The 19,990-nt window shown below is 35.6% G+C and overlaps 1 protein-coding gene across 9 annotated transcripts in view; it reads right to left on the bottom strand.

The window, feature by feature from the left end:
- ACER3 (alkaline ceramidase 3) overlaps positions 1 to 19,990 on the bottom strand; it is a 158,348-nt gene that overhangs the window by 114,531 nt on the left and 23,827 nt on the right. For 8 of the 9 annotated variants that reach the window (XM_072794725.1, XM_072794727.1, XM_072794726.1 and 5 more), the window contains one exon: positions 6,468 to 6,578. In XM_072794725.1, coding sequence (XP_072650826.1) covers positions 6,468 to 6,578 — 111 coding nt within the window. Of the gene's footprint in view, positions 1 to 6,467; positions 6,579 to 8,423; positions 8,542 to 19,990 lie in introns of those variants that run through there. The other variant, XM_072794728.1, reaches the window with a different exon arrangement.

Genomic DNA, 19,990 nt, shown 5'->3' with positions numbered 1-19,990 from the left:
TACCTCACCAGAAAGAGATACAGTGCCTATATATATATATCGCTAATTTCAAGTCTTCTGTATCTTTAATCTCCTCGATTGCTTTTCTTCCTTCAGCCCCACCCCTTAGACATAAACACTCAACATCCTCCCTCTCACATATTGTGCACATTCCTCCATTTTCCGTGACCACTGGTTTTAAATTTTTAATCAAGAATTGAGATATACCATTAAATTTACTCAATGCATGATTTTATGAATTTTAGTAAATTTAAAAAGTTGTGCAATATCACAATCCAGTTTTGTGGTAATTCCATCTGCCCTTATGCCCACCTGTAGTCAACATCCAGTCCCACCCAAAACCCTATGTATAACTAATGATTTCCTTCTTATCTCCATTAATTTTGCCTTCTCCAGAAATTTCATTCAAATAGAATCATATAATCTGTTTTGTGTCTTTTAGTTTCTTTCACTTGGCATAATATTTGAGGTTCCTCTTTTTTGTTACATGCATCAGTTCTCTCCTTTTTGTTTGGTAATAATTTATGATATCCGCATTGATATTCATATTAGTCCTTAATTTTCCTTTTTTTAATGGCACTTTAACAGGTTTACATAACAATGCTGTTTTCTTCATAAAATGAATATGGAAATTTTCATCATTATGCATGCTTTGAAAAAATTTATGTTAACACTGGGACTATCTTGTCTTTGAAGTTTTAGTAGAACTCAAAGAAACTATCTGGGTCTGGTATTATTTATGGAGTACCTTGATAACTTACTCTATTTTCATATAAACAATGGTCTATTCAAAGCTTTCTATCTTTCCTGGGGTCAATTTTGCTAAACTATTTTCTTAGTAAATTATCCAATTCTAAATTTAGTTTCAGAGCTTTTATCTTAATTTTTTTTAAAGAACTCAGCAAATTAAAATTCTAGTTTACTGTTGAACAGTATTGTTTCACATATACAACAAACAGGCCAAAAGAGGTTTTAAAATTTAATTCCTTTGTTTCGATGGGTGTTTCCCTTCGTCTTTTTTTTTTTTTTTTTAAGATTTTATCCATTTATTCATGAGAGACACACAGTGAGGCAGAAACACAGGCAGAGGGAGAAGCAGGCTCCATGCAGGGAGCCCGATATGGGACTCATCCCAAGACCACAGGATCATCCCCGAGCCAAAGGCAGACGCTAAAACGCTGAGCCACCCAGGTGTCCTTGTCATTTCTTATGTCTGTTTATGCTTGCTCCTTTTTTCTTAGGTTAGCTAGTTGCCTACTTTTTCTTTAAAAGGGGGAGGGGAGTTGATGCATTCATTAGAACTATGTTTTTCTGTCCTTTATCTTGTTAGTTTCTGCTTCTGTCTTTATAATTTCCTCCCTTGGACTTTCATATGATTTACTTTGTGGTCCTTTTTTCTTGCCTTTTGAGATCTTAACTAATATTTTACTTTGTCTTATATTTTATTATTAAGTTTTTAAACCTATGGATTGTCCTCTGATGGCTGCTTTAAATAAATCCCACAGATTACGATATGCAAAATTTTTGTTACAATTCTATTTTAAGGATTTTATAATTTCACTTTACATTTTCCCTTTCATTTAGAATTAATAGATTTAAAATTTTTGAAAAGAAGAACGTTTTCCTGGTTTAAATTTGTTAATTTTTAGCATGGATGCACTGTGATGATATATTATTTTATTATTTCCATTTAATGTTCCACTCTTGTTCTTATGAACATTTTATGCACACTTGAGAAGAGGGCCTATATTCCATAAGGGTATGAAATTCAGCATAAATTCATGTTGTCAACTTTATTAGTTATGTTGTTAGGTCTTAGATATTGTTAATTTTTGTTGTTCACTTCACCTGTTTTGTACTGAGTGTGGCATATTATAATCTTCTATCATTATAGTTCTTTTTTTTAATTAATTAATTATTTATTTATGATAGTCACGGGGGGGGGGGGGGGGCAGAGACACAGGCAGAGGGAGAAGCAGGCTCCATGCACCGGGAGCCCGATGTGGGTGGGATTCGATCCTGGGTCTCCAGGTTTGGCAGGCGCCAAACTGCTGCGCCACCCAGGGATCCCTATCATTATAGTTCTATTTCTCCCTGTATCTCTTATAGTTTCTGCTATATAAAAATGGTATTTGTATTATTTGGTGCAGAGATATTTATAACTGTTGTATTTTCATTCTGAATCATGACTTCTAGAATTTTAAAAGTCTTTCTTTTTCACATTTAATGCTTTTTAATAAGAATTCTACTTTATATGATATCGAGATCACTAGCCTTACCTTCTTATGATTTCCAAATTTTCTGAATCATTTTGTTTTAGGTGTGTCTTTTGTATAAAGTTTAGTCTTGTTTAGTAAGCAAATTTTTAAATGTTTTCATTTTGACAATTAAGCTCATTTGTATTAATTGAAATGATAAGTTCAAGCTCAACTCTATCATCTTACTATAATTGTTACACATCATTTTATATTTAGTATTTTTCTAAGTAGTAAGTCTTTTTTGCTCTTTAAAAAATTTCTTTTGGTAGGTAGGAAAGAGTTTTTTTTGTTTCAGGGGTTTCTTTATTTCTTATGAATTTTATAGTTCCCTGAGTCCCCTTTTCTTTTCTTATTTGATCTTTATAATCCAACTTGTTATGCTTAAATCATATTCTTTAATACTCAAATTATTACATAGGCAACAGTCAACGAACTTCTTCTACTTTGCTCTTTCCTTCCCTCATTAAAAATATTCCTCATTCTGGGACTCCTGGGTGGCTCAGTGATTGAGCGTCTGCCTTCGGCTCAAGGGCATGATCCTGGAGTCCCAGGATTGAGTCCCGCATCAGGCTTCCTGCCTAGAGCCTGCTTCTCCCTCTGCCTGTGTCTGCGCCTCTCTCTCTCTCTCTCTCTGTCTCTCATGAACAAATAAATAAAATCTTTAAAAAAAAAACAAACTCACTCTTTCTACTTATTAGACTATATAATGTCCGTCTATTATCCTTCAGTCCTATCCCACTTGTTGCAGCCTTAGATCTATAGTTGAATATGTTAAAGGCTCATCATCAGACATTTTGCCAAAGTTTTCCCAGTTTTCTCTTACTTGGATAAACATCATTCCTTAGTATAATGTAGTCAGCAGAACCTTCTGTGATGATGGATATGCTCTGTATCTGTATTGCCCAACAGGGTAGCCATGAGCCACATATAAATACTGAGCACTTGAAATGTAGCTAGTAGACACTAACTTAGTACAGTGCTCACAGATTTATGAGGAAGGAGTCACATGTATAATAGTCAGTGAGTACCTGCATGTTTAAAAATGTCTTCTTATAACCCGGATATTTGAAAAAAACTTGACTGGAATAGGAAATCCATTTTTAATGTTTAATCCAACACCAAAAATGCTGTTTCACTGGTGCTTTTCTTTTGTTTTGCTGATGATGTCTAATGCCAATCTAATTTATTTGCCCTAGTCAGTAACCCAGCCTTTTTTTTTTTTTTTTTTAAAGATTTTTATTTATTCATGAGAGACACAGAGACACAGGCAGAGACAAGGCAGAGGGGGAAAGCAGGCTCCCTGCATGGAGCCTGATGTAGGATTGTATCCCAGGACTCCGGGATCACACCCTGAGTCAAAGGCAGATGCTCAACTGCTGAGCCACCCAGGCGTCCCTGTAACCCAGCCTTTTTTACTAGAGCTTTAAGGATTTTCTTTTCTTTTCATTTTTAAAATCCAGTGGTTTTACAAGGCTATGTTTCAGAGTAAACCATTCCAAGTCAGTCTTAAGAGGTAAAAATGGACCTTTTAATACACAGATTCATTTTTCTTCTTTCATTTATAAAAAAATTTATTGAATTATAGTTTTTTTTTTTTTTTTTTTAAGATTTATTTATTCATGAGAGACAGAGAGAGGCAGAGACATAGGCAGAGGGAGAAGCAGGCTCCATGCAGGGAGCTCAATGCAGGACTCGATCCTGGAACCTGGGATCATGCCCTGAGCTGAAGGCAGGTGCTCAACCACTGAGCCATCCAGGCGTCCCTGGATTATAGTTTTAAACGTAAACTCTATTTCACTGTTTTGTTTTTCTTCTCCAGGGACTCCAATTATATGTTTATGATATCTTCTCTGCCTCTCTTCCATTTCAATTACTTTCTCTCTGACCCTTTTATCTCATTTTCATTCTTTTGCTTATTTCTCTGCCTTCTCAAGTACCCCTGATTAAACTGTCAACACATTGTAATTCAACCTTAATATTTTTCCTAAATTTAATCAATTTTAATTTTATTTCTTTGGGGAGAAGGAGGTGTTATTTGTTTTTAAATTTTTGATTCATTTCTTTGAGGGTACCTAATTCAGCTAGGAGTTTTGTGCTACTCTGTCCTTCTGCTTTGTAACTAGTTGTAGGGAAAGGATGCCCAGGAGCCAAAAAATCTTATTCTCATTTTCTGTTTTCTTTTTACAGTAATTTTATATGGATGTAGACTGCTTCTTTTGGTCTATTTATGGAAAGCGTAAAGATTTTCGGGGGGCTTAAAAAATTCCTAGTTCAAGACTGCCCCCTTCTGTGAGAATAGTGAGGTTTAACGCCCTTTTCCAAAAAATACTTATTTACTTGGGAGGGTGGGGAGTGGAGGATAAGGGTCTGACATGTTTGAGTTTCTTTGTTTCCATAGGATATTAATTCCTCCCTCTAGATTCCTTCTTTCCCTTCACTAACATATCTCCAAAGGGTCTCTCCCTCTTCTTCTTTAAAATAATTTTGTTTTTTTGAGAGAGAAAGAATCCCAAGCAAGCTCTACACTCAGCATGGACCCCTACACAGAGATGAAATCCCATGACCCTGAGATCATGACCTGAGCAGAAATCAAGAGTCAGATGCTTAACCAAATCAGCCATGCAGGCACCCTAGTCCCACTCCTTTCTATTTCTCTCTTTCCCAGAAGTACTTTTCCAAAAATGCCACCTTAGGTCTTAAATACTTTTAAGTAATTTACACCTTTAGCCAGTATTGTGATCTACCAAATCTTAGATTGCTTTCAGAAATTTTGCATTTAAGGTGAATTTTTATTTATTTATATATTCCAGACTTAGGCTCTCAATCCCTCTCCTCTCTTCCATGCAGTTTTTCAAACTTCCCCAAGTCTAAAACATCAAAGATTGTTCTGTTGAAATTTGGTGTTTTCGCTTATTTAAAATGATTTGAAGTTCACATATTCTTTTTCTCATGGTAAGCTGAAAGTATCAAATAAGTGTGTCATTATTTACTTTCTTACTCTATATAGTTTTCCAGGAGGAGGAATGGACAAATTCTAATTTAGGAGGCCACCATTATCCTAGGGCAACCAGAAAGTTCCTTAAATCTTTTTATTTTATTGTTACTACTGATTGTGATTTGTCAATATTTTATGAACATTCTTAAAACATCCCAGGAAGTAGGGGCACCTAGGTGTCACAGTCAATTAAGCTTCCAACTCTTGGTTTAGGCTTGGGTCATGATCTTAGAGTCCAGAGATCGAGCGAGCACTATGTTGGGCTCTGTGCTAAGTATGGAGTCTGCATTAGAATCTCTCCATCCGGGATCCCTGGGTGGCTCAGCGGTTTAGCACCTGCCTTCGGCCCGGGGCATGATCCCAGGGTCCTGGGATCAAGTCCCACATTGGGTTCCCTGCATGGAGCCTGCTTCTCCCTCTGCCTGTGTCTCTGCCTCTCTCTGTGTCTCTCATGAATAAATAAATAAAATTAAAAAAATAAAAATAAAAAACGAACTAGAATCAACTTTGTTGTTTTTGTCATTACAATGATAATGCAAGAACATGGCAGAGAGTTTCCCGTCTTATGCTCTGGTAGAGTTCATTTATCCATCCATCCAATACTTACTGAAGACCACTAAATTGCCAGTCAATAGGGACACAAAGATAACCAAGACATGGTCCCTGCCTCACAGACAAGTAGAGGAATATGAGTAAGTTGCAAAAGGTTAAACAGAGTACAATATCCTTTATAAAAAGTCTGAAAATATGCAAACCATATCATATATACTTTTAAGTATACATATATATGTAGTATAAATACAAAAACATGTGAGAAAATGATAATCAAATTAAGTTAGGGGTTAACTCTGGGAGGATGAGGGGAATAAAATCAGGCAGAAATACAAATGTAGCTTAAGTTTTATCCATAGTATATTTCCTTAAAAAAGAAAAAAATCTGAAACAAATATAGCAAAGTACTAATATGTGACAAAGATACATGGGTATGTTTGTTATATTATCTCTATTATTTCCTATGTGCTTGAAATATTCTATTTTTTTAAAAAACTACTCAACATGCAGTTCAGTTTACTGGAATTTTAAGTCAGAAGTTTCAGAATATATTCCAGTTGTGTAATAAACAATATAAAATTAAGAACCAATTTTAGGTATGAATGAGAAAAATAACCCATGTGAATATTATACATTGTTTTTAGATGAAGTGTTGTACATACCTGTGAGTGCTAAATAAGAAGCAATGTACCGCTTTTCCAGTCCATCTCTAACACTCTGAATTGCACCAAAAATTGGAGGTATAATCATAATCAGGTTACTCACTGTATTCCCTATAGGGGAAAAACACAAGAAAATAATTATATTAGTCAATACCACGTTAAATAAAAATACACACACTTGGCCCTTAATAAAAATTAAATTGGTGACTTCTAAGAAACATGGTGAAAAGATATTTATAAGGTACTAAAGGAAAATAATTCTCTACTCAAAAAAATTTTATAGAAGAATTCAATTAAAATAACAAGTAAAAGAGATTTTTTTTGGATGCCTGGGTAGCTCAGTGGTTGAGCATCTGCCTTTGGCTCAGGGCGTGATCCTGGAGTCCCAGGATCAAGTCCCACATCGGGCTCCCTGCATGAAGCCTACTTCTCCCTCTGCCTGTGTCTCTGCCTCTGTGTGTGTGTGTCTCTCATGAATAAATAAATAAAATCTTAAAAAAAAAAAACAAAAAAAGAAACTAAGATTTTTCAATCAGAACATCCACTAAAGGAAATTCTAAAGATGAAAAGGGCAAGTATCTCAGAAAGAACCTCAAAAACACAGCAAAAAATGAATTGGAGAAGATAGCCATAGAGACTGAGAGAGCAATCTATGGATACAGTAATGACAGGATAAAATACAGTATTGTGCTACTTTTGTTTGTGGAATAAAACAGCAACAAAGTGGGGTAAGAATTTTGCGTGTCTCTTTAAAATTTCATTTATGGTAATATATTTAATTTCTTGTTTCTAGCAGTGGATCTTCAACTGATTTTTGTTCCTGTCTTTACAAAAACAAACCTAAACATGAAAACCAAAGAAGCAATAAATACCCTAAAGCAGAAATAGGCAGTAAAATGGGGAAAGAAATGGATAAACTATTTTATAAATTGATTCTGGGTAAAATAAAGTAACACAAAACATTCAAAATTCCAAATGAATGATTTTCAACATAGGAGCTGATATCAAGATAAGTATCAATTAATGGACATATACAGAACACTCTACCATTTAGCATATACATTATTCTCAAGTATACATGGAACATTTGGACAGACTGTACATTAGGCTATAAGTTTCCAATAAACTTGAAAAGATAGATAACATACAAAATATGTCCTCCAACCACAACAAAATTAAGTTAGAAATAACCAAACAAAAACAAAAATTCACTAATCTGTGGAAATTAAATGACATATTCTTTTCTTTCCTTTCTTTGGGGGAGCTATTTGCCTTCCCAATCATTCTCCCTTTTTTCTTAATAAAAGAACCCCAATTTTTAACCTGAATACATTGATACTTAGCTAAGAAAACTACATTTCCAAGACCCCTTTGCAGCTTGGAATGGCTATGAGACTTGAGTTCAAGGTAAATGGAAGTCTGCCATGGTCATTTCAAGATGGATGTCAAAGAAATTACTGCCTAAGTTTTCTTCTATGAGTTTTATGATTTCAGGTCTTAATTCAGGTCTTTAATCCATTTTGTGTATGGTTTAAGAAAGTGGTCCAGTTTCATTCTTTTACATGTAGCTATCCAGTTTTCCCAGCACCATTTATGAAGGGGTTGTCTTTTGCCCATTGTATATTCTTACCTCCTTTGTTAAAGATTAAATGACTATATAAGTATGGGTTTATTTCTGGGCTCTCTATTCTGTTCCATCAATCAATGTATCCATTTTTGTGGCAGTACCATACTTTTTTGATAAATACCATATTCTTAAACAACCAATAGATCAAAGAAGAAATCACAAGGGAAAATAGATGAATTAAAGTGGATGAATTTATTTTAACACAGATAAAAAATACACACAACATAAAATAAACATAACATCCCAAAATTCACGGGATGTAACAAAAGCAGCACTAAGGGGAAATGTATAGCTATAAACGCTTGCATTAAAAAACAAGATCAGGGCACCTGGATCAAGGTCGGTTAAGCATCCAACTCTTGATTTCGCCTCAGGTCATAATCTCAGGGTTATGAGATCAAGCCTCGACTTGGGCTTCCTGCTGAGCATGGAGCCTCGGGATTCTCTCTCCTTCTGCTCCTTCCCACCCACCCACTCACTCTCTTTCTCTCTCTTGCTCTCAGTCTCTAAAAACAAAATAGCAACAAGAAAGACTGTCAAGCTGAAATGAAATAATGCTGATTATTAACATGAATATATATAAAAACATACAACATACTGGTGAAGGTAGGTATATGGTTCAAGTCTGAATACTCTAATACTGTAATATGATGGTATATTAATCACTTAATTCTATAACTTATAAAGATGGAAGGACAAAAGCATTAAAAATAACTATTAGCTACAAATGACATATCCAATTAAGTTAGTGTCCAAAATACAATTTTATTTTATTTTATTTATTTATTTTTTTAAATAGTGCTGTATTTTTTTTTTTAATTTTTATTTATTTATGATAGTCACAGAGAGAGAGAGAGAGGCAGAGACATAGGCAGAGGGAGAAGCAGGCTCCATGCACCGGGAGCCTGATGTGGGATTCGATCCCGGGTCTCCAGGATCGCGCCCTGGGCCAAAGGCAGGCGCCAAACCGCTGCACCACCCAGGGATCCCAAAATACAATTTTAGTATATGTGCTGCCGAAGCGAGCAGTGTCCAAAAAACAAAAAGAACTGATACACTACCCAAAAAATAAAATAATCTAATTAAAAAATGGCCAGAAAATATGAACAGATATTTCTCTAAAAGAGACATGCAGATGGCCAACAGACACATGAAAAGATGCTCAACATCACTTATCATCAGGGAAATGCAAATCAAAACCACAATGGGGTATCACCTCATACCGGTCAGAATGGCTAAAATAACACAAGAAACAACAGGTATTGGCAAGGATATGGAGAAAAAGGAACTCTTGTACACTGTGGGCAGGACTGCAAACTGGTGTAGCCACTGTGGAAAACAGTGGAGGTTCCTCATAAAGTTAAAAATAGAACTACCCTGCCATACAATAATCGCACTACTGGGTATCTACTCAAAGAATATGAAAACATTCATTTGAAGGGATATATGCACCCTATGTTTATTGCAGCATAATTAATAGCCAATTACGGAAGCAGCTTGAGTGTCCATCCATAGATAAATGGATAAAGATGCAGTATATATATACACAATGTAATATTTTTCAGCCATAACAAAAAATGAAATCTTGCCATTTGCAACAACACAGATGGATTTACACAGTATAATGCTAAGCAAAATAAGCCAGAGAAAGACAAATACCATATGATTTCACTTATATATGGAATTTAAGAAACAAATGAGCAAAGGAAAAAAAAAAAGAGAGAGACAGACAGACAAACCCAAGAAACAGATTTCTAACTACAGAGAACAAATTAATGGTTACCAGAGTGGAGGTGGGGGTTGGGGGAAGAAGGAGTTATATAGAGTATAGGAATTAAGGGATCCCTGGGTGGCGCAGCGGTTTGGCGCCTGCCTTTGGCCCAGGGCGTGATTCTGGAGACCCGGGATCGAATCCCGCGTCGGGCTCCCAGTGCATGCAGCCTGCTTCTGCCTATGTCTCTGCCTCTCTCTCTCTCTCTGTGACTATCATAAATAAAAAAAAAAAAAAAAAAAAAGAAAAAGGAATTAAGGGTACACTTATCACAATGAGCACTGAGTAATGTATAGAATTGATGAATGTCTACATTGTACACCTGGAACTAATATAACACTGAATGTTAACAGTACTGAAATTAAAATACTTTTTTAAAACTACAGTAACCTATTAATGAACAGGCAATTAAAAAACAGGTAAGTTGTGATATCAAAATTTACAAGGAAGGGAATAACAGTGTAGAGTTTAGTAAGTAAAGTTATCAGCATAAAAAAAGAATGCTCTGTCTTTAAGTTGTATTATGTAAGCCTCATAGTAACCACAAAGCAAAACCTACAGAAAAATAAAGAGGGAAACACAGCATGAAACTATAAAAAATCATCAATTCACAAAGGAATAAGGGAACTATATATAACAGCCAGAAAATAGTAAGACGGCATTAGTAAGTCCTTAACTATCAATAATTGCTATAAATGTAAATGGATTAAATTCTACAATTAAAAGCCACACAGTGGTTGGATGGATAAAAAACAAGATCCAACTATAGGCTGGCTATAATCAATTCACTTTACATTAATGACATGCATATGCTCAAAGTGAAGGCATGAAAAAGATATTCCATGCAAGTGAAACCAAAAGAGGGTAGGGGTAGCTACACTTAGACAAAACAGACTTTAGGAAAAGAACTGTAACAAAAGACAAAGAAGATCATTATGTAATAACAAAGGCTTAATTCATAAAGAGGATATAATAACTAAATATGTATGCACCTATCATCAGAGCACCTAAATATATTAAGAAACACTAAGAGTTCTGAAGGGAGAAAGACAAAATGCAATTAATAGTGAGAGACTTCACTACCCCACTTTCAACAATGAATAGTAAATCCAGAAAACTAAAACAGAAAAGTTGGGCTTAAACTACACTTAACACCAAAAGGACCTAACAGACATATGTAGAACATTCCATCCAAAAGCAGCAGAATATACATGCTCCAGGATAGATCATATGTCACAAAATAAATGTTAGCAAAAATTTAAAAACTGAAATCATAGAAAGTATCTTTTCTGACCACAGTAGTATAAAACTAGAAATCAATAACACAGAGGAAAACTAGAAATTCACAAATATGTGGAAATTAAACAACATACTCCTGAACAACCAATGGAGCAAAGAAGAAATCAAAAGGTACATTTAAAAATATCTTGAAATAAGTGAAAATGGAAACACAATATACCAAACTTTATGAGATACAGCTAAAACAGTTCCAAAGGAAAGTTTATAGAAATAAATACCTGTAGTAAGAAAAAAAAAAAAAAGAAAAGAAAAAAAGAAGGGTGCCTGGGTGGTTCAGTTAAGAATCTGCCTTTGTCTTAGGTCATGATCCCAGAGTCCTGGGATAGAGCCCCATGTCAGGCTCCCTGATCAGTGGGGAGCCTGCTTCTCCCTCTCTCTACCCCACTCATGTTCTTTCTTGCTCTATCTCCCTCTCAAATAAATCTTTAAAAAAAAAAAAAAGAAAGAAAGAAGAAGAAAGAAAGATCTCAGGGTACCTAAGTGGCTCAGTTGGTTGAGTGTCTGAATCTTGATTTTGGCCCAGGTCATGATCTTGGGGTCATAAGACTGAGCCCAGCATTGGGTTCTGTGCTTAGCGGGAAGTCCGCTTGAGATTCTCTCTCCCTCTGCCCCTCCCCCCACCATGAGCTCATTCTCTGTCTCTCAAATAAATAAATAACCTTTTTTAAAAAGGAAAAAGACCTCAAGTAAACAACCTAACTTTATATCTCAAAGTACTGGAAAACAACAGACTAAGCCCAAAGTTAGGAGAAGAAAAGAAATAAAAATCAGAGTGGAAATAATTGAATTAGAATGAAACTAAGAACTAGTTGTTTTGTTTTTTTAAAAAAAGATTTTATTTATTTATTCATGAGAGACACACAGAGAGGCAGAGACATAGGTAGAGGGAGAAGCAGGTTCCATGCAGGAAGCCTGATGCAGGATTTGATCCCAGGACCTGGGATCATGTCCTGAGCTAAAGGCAGATGCTCAACCACTGAGCCACCCAAGCAGCCCAAAAAGAACTAGTTTTTTTTTTTTAAAGATTAAAAATTGACACACCTTTAGCTACACTAACTCAGAAAAAAAGCGAGAGAATTCAAATAAATAAAATCAGAACTAAAAGAGGACATTACAACCAATACCACAGAAACAAAAAGGATCCTGAGAGACTACTATGAGCAATTATACACGAAAAAATTGTAAAACCTAGAAAAATGGATTAATTCCTAGATATATACAATCCACCAAGACTGAATCAGGAAGAAAATCTTAATAAAACAATAACAAGTAAGGATACTCAACACAGAAAAGCTGAAGACAAGTAGTTTTCATTGGCGAATTCTACTAAACATTTAAAAGGATTAACACCAAACCTTCTCAAACTGTTCCAAAAAAAATAGAAGAGAAGAGAATACTTCCAAAGTTGTACGCACAAATCCAGCATTACCCTAATACCAAATACTATATGAATTCATGTATATTTAGAATCTAAAAAAATGAAACTCAGAAATAGAGAACTGAGTGGTTGTTACCAAGGGTTGGGGTGGGGAACTGGATGATGAGGACATACTGGTGTACCAACTTCCAGTTAGAGGACTAACAAGTTCTGGAGATTTAATATACAGCATGGTGACTACAGCTAATAATAATATACTTAAAAGTTGCTAAAGTTTGGCCAGCTGTCAAAGGAAACCTAAAGGCCCAGGTCCATTTTCACAAAGCATACAATGAATGATGAATTCGGAGCTGATGGGTTAGTAAGATGATAACTAGCACAACTATAAAACTATGTTCTCATTGGGATGCCTGGGTGGTTTAGCGGTTGAGTGTCTGCCTTTGGCTCAGGTCATGAAAGTGGGGTCCTGGGATCAAGTCCCACATTGGGCTCCCCAAAGAGAGCCTGCTTCTCACTCTGCCTATGTCTCTGCCCCTCTCTCTGGGTCTCTCATTAATAAATAAATAAGATCTTAAAACAAAAAACAAACAAAAACTATGTTCCTATTAATCTTGGCTGGTCATAACTATGATTGCTGAAGGTTCCCCAAACACCAAAATGATACAGAATTGTTTTTTTTTTTTTAAGATGGTAAAATAATGGATTTTCCCCCTTTTTTCTGTATTTTCTACAATGTGGTTAATTGTTTTTACAGTTTAAAATTAAAATATTAATAATATAAATGAATGATAGAAAATGAAGGCTAAATAACTTCTACTTAGAGTTAAATTGGGTTTGGGATGCTTCCAGAAAATTCAATTAAGTTTTTTTCCATAAATAAAAACTAGAGATTCATTCATATACCACACAATAAATATACTAAAACATTAAAGCAAAAAAATATTTTTTTTCCACAGAGGGAATCTTGTTTGAATACAGACTTAATGAATTTTTTAAACCTGAAAACTACAACATTTTTATACCCCCAAACACAATTTATTTGTATTCTCCCCTTATTTATAGGCAAGGTTAACAACATTCCAATAATTTAGAGATTTCTTAATAGGTAAAATCCAATTTTGGTAAATGAAAACTCAAATACCAAAAGTAAAAGAAAAAAAGTCAGATGGAAAAGGCAACCTGCAAACATAAATTTGAAACAACTCTCAAGGGACAAACAGTAGGAAGTTGTCTGCCTCAGTGAGACAGTAGGTGGAGCCAGTGTGCTCAGCAGTCTTACCAGTTCTGAATTTTGCCTAAGACAGCTGTGGGGCAACGGGGTAGACAATTGAGAGCTCAGTTGTATTTACAAGTGTATAACCACCCAGAATGAAAGATGAAAAAAAAAAAAAATAGAAGCATTAAAACCTGGCAAAGCTGGAAAAATGATTGATATTGCTGCCTTGCCGCTGTGAGGAGCCCTCCTGCAGAGTCAGCAAATGAGTTGATGAGAGCAGTAACTGCTTTGAGCTTGAAAGCAATCCGAAACTTTCCCCAAAGCAAGTTCATTTTGTCAGATATTTTACTGATTATGCAACTGTTCAAATAATGTTAAAGATTCCCAGAACTTCAGAGACTTTATTGCTGAAAGAAGATATGAATATCATCTAATTTAATCTCAATTTATATCTGGCAACATTTTATTCATACCTGTGACCATTTTCTAGCAGTGTTAGCTTATTTATGCTTAAGACTTATTTTCCTGACCTGTAAAATGTGGGGGAGGGGGCCAAAATATTTAAAGTCTTTAAATAAGTATGATGAAAACAATAAATATGACCCAAAAAGATCATTTCTGATATGACAAAGATCCACTGATCATAACAACCAGGGATTTCCACAATCATGCTATGTTAAGAATAAAGTGCTGGAATTTAAGAAAAAGAACAGATGAACATAGGGGAAGAGAGAAAAAAATAAAATAAGATGACATCAGAGAGAGACAAACCATAAGAAACTCTTAACTATAGAAAATAAACTGAGGGTTGCTGGAGGGGAAGTAGGTGAAGGGATGGGGTAACTGGGTGATGGGAATTAAGGAGGGCCCTTGATGTAATGAGCACTGACTATTATGTGCAACTGATGTATCACTAAAATCTACCTCTGAAAATAACACACTATGTGTTAATTGATTTTAAATAAAATAAAAATTAAGTGCTACCTGGGAATTGTCTTGGTATTTAGATCAGCTCAAAACAGTTATCAAAAGGGAGAAAGTTTGCCTTCCAATTCAGAACAATAACAAAGAAAGTTGCAGTATACGCTGTTTTACTTAGAGATGTTAAAAAATCATATAAGTGCATAATATAGTATTAGGTACTCCTTAGTAGCTTTCAAAACAGTTATCAAAAAAAATCCAGGAATCCAATACAGATATGTCTTATTTAAAAAATGATAAGCATAAATTCAGTTCAACTCGACAAGCATTTATTGTTTTTTGTTGTTTTTGTTTTTTAAGATTTTATTTATTTGACAGAAAGCACAAGCAGGGGGAGCAGCAGTCAGAGGGAGACGGAGATGGACGGTCCCCACAGAGCAAGGAACCCAATAAAGTGATAAGGCGCTTAATCCCAGGACCCTGGGATCATGACCTGAACTGACGGCATATACTTAACTGATTAACCAACTGAGCCACTCAGACGCCCCTATTAATTATTTTCTATGGGCAAGGCACTGAGATGGGAAATGGAAAGAAAGGTTATTAGCAAGTGAATAATCCCGGTTCCTGTTCTGAGAAAGTATATACACAATTTAGTAGGGACAGGTAAACAAGGAGCAAGGGAGAATGGCAGCCAACAACATACTCCGGGAAGGGAGGGAACTCAAGAGATGCTTCAGTAAGGAGCTAGCACTGGAACTGTGCCTTGAAAGAAGAAAAGATAAATACATCATCACTAATAGAAGCATCATTCTATATTCTTTTTTTTTTTTTTTAAGATTTTATTTATTTATTCATGAGAGACAGAGAGAGAGAGAGAGAGAGAGAGGCAGAGACACAGGCAGAGGGAGAAGCAGGCTCCATGCAGGGAGCCTGATGTGGGACTTGATCCTGGGTCTCCAGGATCAGGCCCTGGGCTGAAGGCGGCGCTAGACTTCTAAGCCACTGGGGCTGCCCTCTATATTCTTTAGAGTGCATCTAGTAGCTTCAAAAAATTATTTATGAAAACTGGTTTTACACATTATTTTTAAAAACATGCATTCTATTTTCACTTTATGTATGTTATAATAAAAATATTTTAGAACTATTTATTATAAAAATAAAAATGTTCATATTAAGTTCAAGAGGAAGTATGTTTTAGGTTTGGGAAGAAAAGCCAAGTACACAACGGTCTCTCAAAGAAATAACAGAAGACCTTGGGAGCTCCACATCAGTTATGGCTCAGGTAAACTAAAGTCCATTAAAATAGAGGTTACAGGGAAGGGGAAAGACTCGTAGCAAAAAAAGAATATTATCTTTATATAACGCTGCTTTGAAGGCGGCTCAAAGATGAGAGATGAACAGTGAGAATAAACAAGTAGCAGATAAGAATGATACAGAAGACATGAATTAGAAGAACAAGGGAAATAAGGTGATCCTGAACTTCCTGGAGAAATATTTGGTGAAATGAAGATTTCAGATTTATCCAAAGGTCAAAAACGGTGAAGTTTCCAAACCATGTTCAAAATGAAGAGGCATTTGAAATAACAAAATCAGAAAATGATTATTTTGATAATCTCAATTTCCTCTCTATTTTTATTGAATCTTTCTTTTCAGGGCCCAACTTGAAGTAAGTTTTGCTTAGTCACCCTACTGAAAATGATCACTCCTTCTTCTTACAGCACTTAATGTTCTAACCTCTCACCTGGCACTTAGCACAGATTGCCCTGCACTGATAGCTCTCTTTTTTACTAAATCAGAACTTAAGTATCTACGTCTATCTCCTTAAGTTGCAATTTTTTTTAAAGATTTTATTTATTTATTAGAGAGAGAGAGAGAACAAGCACACTCTCTGCCAAGCAGGAAGTCCAATGTGGGTCTTGATCTGGGACCCAGACATCATGATCTGAGCCAAAGGCAGGACTTAACTGGCTGAACCATCCAGGTGCTCCTCCTTAAATTTCTTAAGAGCAGCCTTACATTCATTCACTCACTTAAAAGCAATTATTTACTGAATACCTACTATGAAAAGCACTACAAAGGAATACAAGACGGGCACTGGGGGTTATTCTGTACGTTAGTAAATTGAACACCAATAAAATAAATTAAAAAAAAAAAAGGAATACAAGACAGACTCTGCTCTTATGCAAATTAAACTAGTGCCAAATTTATAATATAGTTAATATATTAAAAAACAGACATCTTAGAAATAGTTCAATTATGATATAATGGAGTAATTCTTTACTCACAAATTAATCTCATAGATCAGATTTATCCTTTACCCAAAACTAATCTCACTACGATTTTTCACTCTTCATTTACATAGAGCTGAAATGCATCAGTTAAAAACCATGAATATATAGAAGGAAACAGTCAACAAAACTAAAAGGCAGCCTACAGAATGAAAAAAGATATTTGCAGGGTTAGTATCCAAAATCTATAGTAGAACTTATCAAACTCTACATCTAAAAAACAAATGATCCAGTTAAGAAATGGGCAGAAGACATGAATAGGCATTTTTCCAAAGAAAACATATGACTAACAGATATATGAAAAGATGCTCAGGATGCCTGGGTGGCTTAACCGTTAAGCGTCTGCCTTGGGCTCAGGGCATGATCCTGGAGTTCCAGGATTGAGTCCCACATTGGGCTCCCTGCATGGAGCCTGCTTCTCCCTCTGCCTGTGTCTTTGTCTATCTCTCTGTGTCTCTCATGAGTAAATAAATAAAACCTTAAAAAAAAAAAAAAAAAGAAAAGATGCTCAACATCAATCATCATCACAGAAATAAAAATCAAAAACACGAAATACCACCTCACACCTATCAGAATGGCTAAAATTTACACAGGACACAACAGATGCAGAGAAAGGAGAATACAAGCTGGTGCAGCCACTCTGAAACACAGTATGGAGGTTCCTCAAAAGTTAAAAATAGAACTACCCTATGATCCAGCAATAGCACTACTAGATATTTAAGCAAAGCATATAAAAATATAATTCAAAAGGATACATGCACCCAATGTTTACAGCAACATTATCAACAATAGCCAAATTATGGAAAGAGTGCAAATGTCCACAGGTGAATAGATAAAAGTGTGGTGTGTGTGTTTATACACAATGGAATATCACTTGGCCATAAAAAAAAGATTGAAATCTTACCATTTGCATCAACATGGATGGAGAGTATAATGCTAAGTGAAATAAGTCAGTCAGAGAAAGGCAAATACCGCATGATTTCACCACAGGCAAAGACAAACATCGACGGTGGGGGGTGGGGGGAGGGACAAACCAAGAAACACACTCTTAACTACAGAAAACAAACTTATGGTTACTAGAGAGGAGGCGGGCAGGGTGGATATGGGTGAAATAAGTAATGGAGATACTTGTGATGAGCACCAGGTGTTTTATTTAAGTGTTGAATCACTAAATTCTACACCTGAAACTAATATTACACTGTATATTAAGTAACTGGAATTTAAATAAAACCTTGGAAAAAAGGAGCACCTAGGTGGTTTAGTGGTTAAGTGGTCAATTCTTAATTCGGTTCAGGTCATGAGATTGACCCCCACATCAGGTTCCATGCTCAGCAAGAGTCTACTTCTCTCTCCCTCAGCCCCTCCCCTATGCTCTTGCTTTCTTTTTCTCTCTCAAAATAAATAAATCTTAAAACAACAACAACAACAACTTAGGGGCACCTGGAAGGCTCAGTCAGTTAAGCAACTGCCTTTAGCTCAGGTCATGATCCCAGGGTCCTTTGATCATGCCCCAGGCCAGGTTCTCTGCTTAGCTAGGAGCGTCCATCTCCCTCTGCCCCTCTCTCACTCAAGCTTGCACACACAGGCACACTCTCTATCTCTCTGTCAAAGAAAAAAGAAAAATAACTTGGAAGAAAAGAAACCAATTATGCTATATAAACATGGACAACAGGTCTATGATCTCCCTACCAAACCACACAGTTTGAACTCTATTCCAGAGAGAGTAAATGGGGAGCAAACAGTGCAGAGGAATGACAAAGAGACAACTTTAAGATAAGTTTGATAGACTATATATGGTAGGAAGGACACAAATAAGATATGACTGCAATAATCCAAGTAAGTGATAATGAGGAACTGAACTAAGATGGCTGTGAGATGGGAAAGAGGGAAGAGAAGGCATGAGTAACTAATTTAATTGACAGAGGTTTCACAATAAATTATTTGACATAGTATATAGGGAGTTATAATCTACAGACTTCCAAGTGCAGAAACAGTAACTGTGTAACACAAAAGATGCTAAACAGAGTATATTGGTATTTCTCCTAAAAACAGGTTCCTGGCCCAATCTATCAAAAAGAATATTTATTTCCTGAATTTGTACCTCAAAATAGATCACTTTGGGGAAGGGGGTGGATATCTTTAAAGTAGCTGGAGAAGCTTTAAATACCTGGGATATGAAACTGGTTGTGTAATATCCTAGTTACTGCTACTACACTGATGCACTCCTCCTGTAGAAGAGTTGACAAAAACTGAGAAAAATGAAATTCAATTAAATATTTATTTTGTGCCAGAAACTATATAATCCAGAAAAAAGAATAAGTAACAAATACATTCACCACCTAAAATTGATCATTATTTACTATTACCAATATAATCAAAGTCACCCACCTCTCCAATCCAACTCCCCTTCACATTTCCGGAGGTAATGACTAGTGTTAATTTGGGTGCATAATTGTAATTCATTTTACACACATGTATGATAACTCTATCCAGTCTACGGCCATACCACCCTGAACACGCCCGATCTCATCTGAAAACTCTATACATATCATTCCACAAATAGTTTTTATCAATAAAAATGACAACTGAGGGATCCAGTAGATAATTACAATAGTTCGTTCTTTTCAACTGTTGCACAGTATGCTATCTATCATAGGAATATACCAAATTTATCTATTCCTATATCACTGAACATTCTAGGTTGTTTCTAGGTTTTGTTTTTATTAAGATTTTATTTATTAATGACAGACACAGAGAGAGGCAGAGACATAGACAGAAAGAGAAGCAGGCTCCCTGTGGGGAACCCAATGCAGAACTCGATCCCAGGATCCCGGGATTACGATCTGAGCCAAAGGCAGACACAACAACTGAGCCACCCGGTGCCTCTCTGTTTTTTAAATATTTCTGTGAACATCTTTATGTACATTTATACAAGTGTCTTGATTATTGCTTTATATGCATTTAAACACATTTCCTAGTTGGGGAAGAAGAAAAGGAAAAGAGGAAAGAGATGGAAAGGA

This window comes from Canis lupus, chromosome 23 (assembly GCF_048164855.1).
Source record: "Canis lupus baileyi chromosome 23, mCanLup2.hap1, whole genome shotgun sequence".
Classification (NCBI taxonomy): Eukaryota; Metazoa; Chordata; class Mammalia; order Carnivora; family Canidae; genus Canis; species Canis lupus.
The sequence above is the reverse complement of the archived record's forward strand: the minus strand, read 5'-3'. Positions and strand labels throughout refer to the sequence as shown.